The sequence below is a fragment of the Limulus polyphemus genome, unplaced genomic scaffold (genome assembly GCF_000517525.1).
Source record: "Limulus polyphemus unplaced genomic scaffold, Limulus_polyphemus-2.1.2 Scaffold206, whole genome shotgun sequence".
In the NCBI taxonomy this organism is placed as follows: Eukaryota; Metazoa; Arthropoda; class Merostomata; order Xiphosura; family Limulidae; genus Limulus; species Limulus polyphemus.
In genome coordinates, this window is record NW_013665816.1 from 619723 (window position 1) to 630295 (window position 10573).

At 35.2% G+C, this 10573-nt stretch overlaps 1 protein-coding gene across 4 annotated transcripts in view; it reads right to left on the bottom strand.

Annotated features, from left to right (window-relative positions):
- Positions 1-10573, bottom strand: part of LOC106478381 (netrin receptor UNC5C-like) — a 214411-nt gene that overhangs the window by 93648 nt on the left and 110190 nt on the right. For all 4 annotated transcript variants that reach the window (XM_022381976.1, XM_022381974.1, XM_022381973.1 and 1 more), the window contains exon 2: positions 3839-4198. In XM_022381976.1, the coding sequence (XP_022237684.1) occupies positions 3839-4198 (360 nt within the window). The remainder of the gene's footprint in view (positions 1-3838; positions 4199-10573) is intronic.

Genomic DNA, 10573 nt, shown 5'->3' on the forward strand with positions numbered 1-10573 from the left:
TTTTCTCACCAAATAAGTCTTTGATGGAATAGATCTATATAAAATTAGGGGGAGATGGAGATGGTGATAGCACGAATGTGGGCAAGTTAGGGGGACGGAGACGAGGCGGTTGCAGTAGCAGTTGGGGATATGAATGATTAGTGAATTAATGGCCCGTGAAACATTAATCATTAGAAAACTGATAGCAGTTAACTGGTGGAGAAATCTGGAAACTGGCGGAATTTTCTAAGCAGATTACATTATATATATTCACACACAAGACTAACGTTGAGTTGATCCATTGTCACAACTGATTCACCAAAGAGCTCATATATAATATCACAGCCAAGTATCAAGACTAATAAAAGATCAAAATACACTTCCTCGCAGTACAACTCAAATGTGTTTTGACGTGTGAGTTGGTAAAACGCTTCTATGGTAGATTTTGAAGCCTAGACTCCAGCTATGTTGTTAATAAAAAATATATTTGATCTTGGAAATTCGCCCTTTTTAAAAAGAGTTGTTTATCTAATCATTAGGAACAACATAGTCTTTCTGTTTATACCATGATACAGTTAAATTATATTGTCATATTCAGAAAAATAAATTCACTTAGGAAATAGTTTGCTGTAATATTCAGGAACAACGCCATGACCAACATTACATACAAAATTCAAATCCAGGGTTTAATTCCGTAAATGAAATAATTCTAAGGGTAATGTGTGATACTTATTTTCAACAACTAGTTGTTCAACTACAACTAGTTTTATAATAATATAAAACTTTTTCATGAAAACCAATGCTAGGAGAGGAAAGCCACTATGTACTTCTGTTAAGATATGTGCGCTTGTTAGATTTTATTTAGAGAAAGAATACAAAAAATGTAACAATTTGAGGTAACTGAAGAAAAAAAAATCGTTCAATATCAAAAGAAGTTCTTGCAATTTAACAATATCTTCAAGTTGTTACACTTTTTCAAAATTTATTATTTTTCATATAACTTATCCAGAACTCTTTAAAAGCCTTAAACTTCCTAATTTATTTTTGTATTCTAAATTAATTTAAAGGAACTGAGATCGCCTCATTCTAAACCTTTTCCCCTACTCACCACTAGTTATCCAAGATGGCTGCTTGGCAAGAAGATTTGTTAATGTGTCTTAATAATCCCGCTATAATGAAATAGAACACTACGATAACAGAAATATTTTTCGTCGTTAACTTACTTTCTGTAGTCGCAAATAAAAATCGGTAAAAACGCTAAGGTGTATAAACTTTATAAGATAAGATGAAATTCTATTGGAAGTAGCTAATCTGTAGCTTGTATAAAAATACTTCAGCAAAAAGTTGCTATAGTTCCAGTACTGAATCTAAGTGTCTACTTTCAGTGTAGATACTGATTAGGTTTAGCGTATTGCCAATTTGGTTATTAGATTTCAAAAGTAAAACGAGTTAAAAAACTAGATGTAAAAAAAAAAGATAGGAAAAACATCTTAAACTAATAAAAAAAAATTAGTAAAAACTAAAAACTTCTTTGAACCTGAAAACTAATTTAGTTCTTTCCAAGACAAAACACCAGGCTCACTTACAAAGAAAGTAACATTGAAGACAATCACGTTTTTTTTCCTGTGGACAAGAAGTGAGAGTGCCTGTATGTGTGCTTTTCATTACTGTGGAGTTGAACAAGACAGGGGAAACTAGGTCCTTTCATATGGAAATGTATTTCTTGTTTCATGAAAATCAAGAGAATAAAAAATTACTAGGATGACAGACTAGTACCACCCCCATTCCCTTATCTCCTCAAGCTCGTCGAGATTAGCTTTGACACAAAATAGTCTTTCTTCTTTGTGAATCAACGGTAGCCACCTCCTCGCTTCTGGTGGGATACCGCAGTGCTCGAAAAAAGGCCGATTGACACGTCTCGACAGCGGTAAATTGGAGCGCCAATTACGAAGATGAAACGAACGCCATTTGCACTCAGACTAAAGTGGAACTGACAAAGAAATTTAAGAAGGCTCAAGCAGAGGATTAGACAGGTAGACAGGTGGCATCACAGGCTAAGCTCTCCTCTACTTCGTGCTAGAGTTGCTAGGAGAAAAAGTTGGGAATAAGAAAGAATTCGTGAACCGAACATACCTGACAAGAAACGCAAAGATGACAGCCTCAGCTTGGTACTGTACTGACACAGAAGAAACTATATACATCGAAAGATAATAGCTACCTATCCACATCTTTCTCCATAAAAACTATCAACTTACATCACTAGCTTCTGAAAGACACAGAAGCCTTCTCTGTAACAACATCAACACTTTATCACTAGATTCTGAAAGACACAGAAGCCTTCTCTGTAACAACATCAACACTTTATCACTAGAGTCTGAAAGACACAGAACCCTTCCCTCTAACAACATCAACACTTTATCACTAGATTCTGAAAGACACAGAACCCTTCCCTCTAATAACATCAACATTTTATCACTAGCTTCTAAAAGACACAGAACCCTTCCCTGTAACAACATCAACACTTTATCACTAGCTTCTAAAAGATACAGAACCCTTCCCCACAACAATCAACAACTATCACTTACATCATGCGCTAGCTCTTAAGAGAGAGAATCGTTCAAGTTTTACATTGATACATGATGTAACATTAATTAAAGATAAACCAACTGAGAGACGGAATTTGGTAATGACCCCAAAGCGATGAGGGTTATGTTTTGTTTTGAGATGATGTACACTTCCATTGGTTATATGGTTGGTTGAATATTGTAGTTAAGCACAAGCGTACACAATATACTATCTGCGATGCGTCCACCGAAAGGAATCAAACACCGGATTTCAGCATTTAAGCTCTTAATCTCACCGTTGAGCTAGATAGGAACACGTAAGTGAAAATACCAAAAGTTAATTCACTTTGAAGACTGAATTCTCAGGAAAGTCTCGATTGTTTTTAATTGTACGGAAAAAAAATTAATAAAAATTAGCTATATTGCCTTTGAAAAAAAGTTTATTATATTATAAGCTGCGATATGCAAGATTTTGGAACACACACACATACACGTATTTTAAGAAATACTGCCATATTATACAGGAAGATAAACCTTTAAAAACTACGTAAAATATTTTCCGTCACAACTATTATAACAAATCTCCTACCTTATGCTAACATTCTGTTAACGTTAATTGTTTCCCTTGTTCTGTTCAAATATTAAATATCTTTGCTAAAATTTGTAACATGGTAAATGTTAAAGATATCCAAATACTAGTATGTTTGAAAATTTTGGATATAAAGTCAGGTAATATTTTTAATAATTTATTTTAGACCTGATTGCATTGGTTTGTTTAAAAAACAAAAACTAAAATAGTTTACAGCCCAAATATGAAGAGCGAGAAAAGTAGTGCAGGTTTGTTTCAGATATTCGCGCAAAGCTACACAAGAGCTATCTGCGTTGGTCGTCCTAATTTTTGATAGACTAGAGGGAAGGCCACTAGTGAACAGCACTGTGGGATATGACCATCACTCTTATAACATACCCATGGCCTTAAAGTACAGAGCGTTATTTTGTAGCAACTTGACTCGAACTTTTGGCCTAGGATTCACAGTCAGGTACGCTAAGGACTAGGCCACACACGACCCAGTGAATCAAGTTCTTACAAAATACAAACTGACAGACAGTAACATCTTAGCAATTACACATCAAGGAAGTTTAGCAATAGCGTGTATATTAGTAACGCCAAAGTTTACGAGATACGATTTTAGAAAGTATTTTTTAAAATAGTAGATATGTTACTAAATTATTCAGAAATTGTTATTTCACTCACAACAAGTTCTTAGGTTTTCTAGAAAAAGTCGTTTACTTACATGCTATTGTAACGACGGCTCGTCTACTTTCTATCTGGCCTGTAGACGACCAGGCGAAACACACACAGCCATACTTGTCGGGTCCCTTGTAAGTTTCTACCTCCTTGCGAGATACGTCGACGGAAACCTCGACTTGTCTCACGCCGTTCATGGGATCCACGAATTGCTGACTGCTGTGTTGGCGACTGTGGGCTAGTTCACCGTTACATTTGAAGTACACCTGAAGAGCAAAGCGGGCCTTACAGTGAAGGGTGGCTGGCTTGTTCCTTACCACAAACGTATCTTTCGGTTCTTCCACAAACACCGGGGCGGATGACGGGTCTGGGTCTTCCGTGGGTGAAGGATGTAGCAGAAATCCTCCTAAAAAAGTTATGTAAAAGTTAACATTTCAAAGCAAAAAAACTTCATTTCCTATAACTATCCACTATCTTTCATTCATAGCCAATCCCAAAGAAATATATTTGCTGTATTTTATAAATAACAAACAAAATTTGGTTCATATTTCAAAATCAAGCTGCCACAAGGAACAGCCTAACGAAGCACAGTTTTGAAGTGCCGAGAAAAGTTTTCATCACAAGGTTAAGAGGAAAATTTTCTTTATTTTGAAGTTCGCGCAAAGTTACACGAGGGTTATCTGCGCTAGCCGTCCCTTATTTAGCAGTGTATTGTTTGTTTGTTTGGTTTCAATTTCGCGCAATGCTACACGACGGCTATCTGCGCTAGCCGTCCTTATTTAGCAGTGCAAGACTAAATGAAAGGCAGCTAGTAATCACCACCCACCGCAATTATTGGACTATTCTTTTACCAACGAATAGTGAGATTGACCGTCACATTATAATGCCCTCACGACTGAGCATGTTTGATGGAACTGGGATTCGAACCCGCGACCCGCAGAATGCGAGTCGAGCTCCCTAACCACCAGGCCATGCCGGGCTATAAGAGGAAGAAAAACAGTTTTCAACACTTAAGAGCAGAATGCATAATCTGAAACAAAACAAAAAAACCTGATTATTTGTCTGCTTATTACGATAAACTACTTGAGCTTTAACGTTATTCCTAAATCTTAATACAGCACACCGCACAAAAATATGGTAGCCAGATAAAGCGGTACTATTATAGATATTGGTGAATGTCGTTTCAGTAATTTTGTTGTGAACATAATGCTTATGGAAGATGTATCATTAATCGAATGATCTGATGTGTTTTTATATTTAAAATAAAGTACGTCTTGTTTCTTTTAAATTCTATACTTGGTTTTATACATAGATATTTTAAATTTTCAAGGTATTGTTTGTTTGTTTGTTTTTGAATTTCGCGCAAAGCTACACGAGGGCTATCTGCGCTAGCCGTCCCTAATTTAGCAGTGTAAGACTAGAGGGAACGCAGCTAGTCATCACCACTCACCGCCAACTCTTGGGCTACTCTTTTTCCAACGAATAGTGGGATTGACCGTCACATTATAACGCCCCCACGGCTGAAAGGGCGAGCATGTTTGGTGGGACGGAGATTCGAACCCGCGACCCTCAGATTGCGAGTCGAGCGCCTTATCCACCTGGCCATGCCGGGCCCTTTTTTCAAGGTAAGCAAAAACAGTTGTGTTTTAGATAAAAATTATATTACACATAATGACGCCATTTAAAATTACTTAATACTCGGAAAACTTAAAATCATTGGTAGTGATTGTCCAATGTTCCAAATATTACAACGCATACAATGTTTACTAATAACTCAGACTGTTAAATAAAAAATTTTAAATAAGACTATTTTACAGTTTAACAATAAAATAGCTAGTTTCCTAATCTCTGATTACTTGAATAGCCAAAGAGCTGTTTTGTTCAGTTGCTTTTTGTGAAATGGTTTATCACTACTCAGAAAAATCAAAAATCAAATGAAAATCGGCAAACAAAATCAGAAACACTATGTTGTTAAACAATCAAAATATAAATTTCAACAACAATATAAGGCAGTAATCTTATAAGGCCGTAATTTCGTTGGATTTCGTTGGTTTTTATTTGGAGATGTAATGATGACCAATGTGGCTGTTGTACTCTCATATTGCCTCTGCTAGCTGCAGTTTGTTAGAAAGATGAGAGAAAAACATTCGTGACGGGTGTTTAACTTTAAACTCGTGGAGATTACGTTTAATTAAAGTGAGCTTTTAATAACTGTATTAGGATATAAGTCCTGATTTAAATTTTCCAATGAGAATTAGTGAAAGCAGAGACGACGAAGCAAAAGGTCGAGGCTGACATCCCGGATTTCGACAAACATTGACGGCCCATAATAAAGATCACACAGAAAGTAATTGTTTTTTTTTTGTTTTTAGATGTTTTACGCATTACAGACAATACACTTATGAATTAGCAAACTCAAATAAGAAGTTTATAGAATCAACGTCGTAACACCTAATATTTCAGACATCTATTTAGAAGGAACAGTTCACAATTATCTGAGAAACAGAAGACAGTTGGAGGAACAAATCCAGGGTTATCTGGGAAGTGGTAGATTGTTGGAGGAATAGTTCAACTTTATCTGGGAAACAGGGGGATATTTAGAAAAGCAAACCGTGTTTTTCGGAAGCTGTGAATATTTGGAAGAGGGAAGGAATAATCTGTCTACCTGGAATGTAGACAAATGATTCAAATGGAGTAGGGTAATGCACAAATGAGAAGAAAATGAAAATACGTGAGATAGAGAAAGGAAGCAGACAATTACGTAAACTCCATTTTTAAGGAGTAAAGTTATTCCTCGCTTACCCAGAGATCAGAAATCAATTGAGAAGGAAAATAAGTTATTCCATACTTGTAAGAGCAACTCAGAATAATTAGAAGAGGGGGTTACTTATTCAATAATTATATGACAAGCACATAGTAGACAAGTGAAAGGGGTATTCCACAGTTAACTGAGCAGCACAGGATAATTAAAAGAGGGTTTCTGCAACGTAAATACATGTTGAAAAGATGAGAACAAGCTGCAAATTTACTTTATCGGAAGAAAAAAATTCGGAAAATATAAGTTCATTTTAAATTAAACCAATTTCTGTATTTGGGGAATACTTGTCTCACATTGAGAACTGATGAGTAATATATTAATATTTTTACATGTTGACATTTTAAGACATCTTTATATGTATAATGTGCCTTATCCACCTTTTTTTTTTGCCTAGGGTACAAAGTAACCAAGTTCTTAAAAAATATTCTGTTTTACAAATCTATAAAATCATACTCAAATATTCATATCAGTATTTTTCAGAGAAAAATTATTTGTTAGTTTTTTTTCTATTTGATAGTTGTAAAAGTTGTTTCATTTTTGAATTACAATTTTTTTTTTTCTCGACATGCAATGAACATTTATGATATGTATTCTAAGACCTATGCAAACATTTTAGATAGTTACGTTCAAGGATAAATCTCCTTTAGTTTGTTTTTTTTGTAGTTTTAATTATGTTCATATCACTGTTCCTGTATTTGAAAACATGGTAATTTCAGTGTTTATTAAGGAATATTCAATCGCAAGAATATTTTATGTTATTTTGATAATTTTTTATTTCTTTAAGTTGTTTTTGCTTCATGCATATCATTTAGATTAAAATAACATAAAACATAATCATCGGGAGTTTTCAAATATTGTCATTCTTATGTTACAAGTTAAATTAAAGAGTTAAATGTCACAAAAATCGTGCTCTTTTCCATAAATGCAGGTTTGAGTATTCATATATGGAGTCATATAGTGTTCGTATTTTGTATCTTGAAACATCATCATTTTTTTGTATCGTGCAAAAGAAATTGACCCACCCTTGATTTGCAAGCACAGAAATATTGCTCCCACCACAATTTTCCCAGTCCGACCCCTAATAAATAATATCAATCTTTAAATTTTTGAAAGAAGAGAATGGTACACCGCTAAAATTGGATTGGTTTGTTTTGAATTTCGCTACACGAGGGCTATCTGACCTAGTCGTCCCTAAATTAGCAGTGAAAAACTAGAGGGAAGGCAGCTAGTCATCACCACCCACCGCCAACTCTTGGGCTACTATTTTACCAACGAAGACTGAGCCGTCACATTATAACGCCTCCACGACTGAAATGGTGAGCATGTTTGGTGGGACGGGGATTGGAACCCGCGACCCTCAGATTGCGAGTCAAGCGCTCTAACCACTTAGCCATGCTGGGCCACTTAAATTGGAATATGATCACATTAGATCAATGGGCAGGTAGTTAAACTTATATGGGAATGTAAGGATATTTAGAAATCGGGATAGTCACACTTACATGGGAATCTTTGCATACTTGAAAGAGCATGAGATATACCAATTATCTGGGAATATGCTCATTTTTGGAAGAGGGCTACGTAGGCAGACTTATTTGGGAACTTGTGTATATTTGGAAAAGGGGAAGTAATCACATTTACATGAGCATTTGTGTATTTGTAAGAGACATAAGGAAGCTACATTTTCCTGGGTGTCTGCTTATTTGGAAGAGGAGGAATACAGTCACACTTGCCTGGGAAACAACCCATATTTGAAAGAAGAGGTGAATAATCATACTTGTATGGGAAATTGAACACATTTAGAAGAAGGGAAAAACAGTAACATTTCTTTGAGAATATGGAATTATTTGGAAGAAAAAGAAAGTAGTCTTTCATGTCTGGGCAGCTGTTTATTCGAAAGAGGGGATGTGGAAATATTTAACTTGGAATCTATATTTATAAAAGGGGAAAGTGTCATAATTAGCTGGTGGTATATCTGTACATACGTGCAAGAGCAAAGAAGGTGACCACACGTATTTGAGAACTCATTATCTGCAAAGGAGGGAATTGGAAATAGTTTATTGAGAGGAGATGGTAATTTCAGTTTTTCTGGATATCCATGCATAGTTAAAAGATGAGAAGCTAATTACACTTATTTGGAGCTCTTTGTGTATTTGGAACATATTCATAAAATGTAAAGTGGGTCCCATTTATCTGCGAGACTCTGTATAATTGAAAGGGGTGAAAATAGTTACACTAATATGGATATGTCCACTTTCGAAAAAAAAACAGGGGGGGGGAAGTAACAAAGTTATCAAACGTTTATGTATTTTTGGAATAAGGAGAGACTATACATTTATCTGTGAATCTATGCGAGTAAAATAACAGCGTACAGTCAATCTTAAAAATACGAACTGGTTTTCATTATGTTCATAAACTGTGTGGTCCACATACTGCATCATATTAATTGTTTTTGTCTGTTATAACACAGTGTAAAGAAACAATGAAAAATATTGGGAGAAATCACTCGTTTTCTATAAAAGATACATAGGAAACCCCATAAGTAATTAGTGGGGCTCGTTGTTATATTGATGGTGCTTCAGTGCTGGTGTTCATGTAATTCGTGCGTTTTTAGGGCCCCTGTAACCAACCATGTCATGGTCTTACAAACAATTTGTTGCATAAGTAATTCAAAAAAAAAAAGTCCCACGGTGGGTTAGCGGTAAGTTTGTGGATTTAGAACTCTAAAGCCTTAGGTTCGATTCCCCGCAGTGGACAGAGAGTACAAATAGCACATTGTGCAGTTTTGCACTACAAACAACACTTCAGAAAAAATATATTTAAAAAATGAATGGGATACGAAACCCCATCGATAAAACTAGAATTAATTTTACATGTTAAACAGTCGATCCAGCCTTCTGTTACTTAATGTCACATGTTTTAACCAAAAAAACTTACTGTGTCTGTATTACTTTGTTTTATTCTTTAAATGACATTGTTTGTGTTAAGAGAAAATCTGAATTATTTTTGAGTAATTGTGTACTTTAACCTTTGCTCTGACTGTATCTTAAGGAGGCTTATCTTTCTCATGTATTTTGCTTGTAGATAAATGCGTAACTTTTCAAGCTATTTAAAACAATTTACTACATAAGTAACGTAAGATATTTTCTTCCACAGGTCACCACTACCTAGACGATGTTAATATTACTGTTGCTACAGGCTTAGGGCGTCGTATTTCAACCCTGTTAGTCAATCAGATTTCAACCGCTTTCCGGCGTAACAATGATCAGCATTGATTTTTCGTTGCGATCCGCTCAAAACGTCAGGTGACGTAAGTCCTTGCAACACACATACACTCTCAATCAATAATTTACCTGAAGTTCACAAACGCAGTGGACCGTGCAGAAAAATGATAACCCTAAATAAAATTAATTCAAAGTTTCCTTTAACTATTCCCTCGAACTTTCACCTTAAAGCTGGACACGAGTATATTCAAAGTCACATTCCCAGATGGGACCCAATCAGCAAAACGTGACAAACATTTTAAAGTCCTGTCTTGATTTAACCACACTGTAATTATTGCCAATCTTTAACGCACTAGACCTTTTTTATACAACCACTTCACTAGCACGTGTTTGTCCTATATCAAACAACTTCAATACAATTAAAAGGTATTGTAATTATACTGTCATGGGTATTTGCATGTCTTGATACACTTTTAAATCAAAAGTCTCGAAGTGAAGACCCCCCACCCACTCGAGTTATAATGAATATTCTCAAACATACTGTTGGTGCGAACGTGCGTTATAGTCACTATGAGAAAAACCTATACACTGGATAGATGAAGTGAAGAAAGTGTCATTGGCCACTATTAAGTTCTTTACATAGACTTCGAAATTTTAAAAAAGTTCGGAATACTAAGTTTATTTATTAATGAATATTCTATTATCGTTTTTAATTTCTTAACAGAAGGGGTTTTATAAAAAA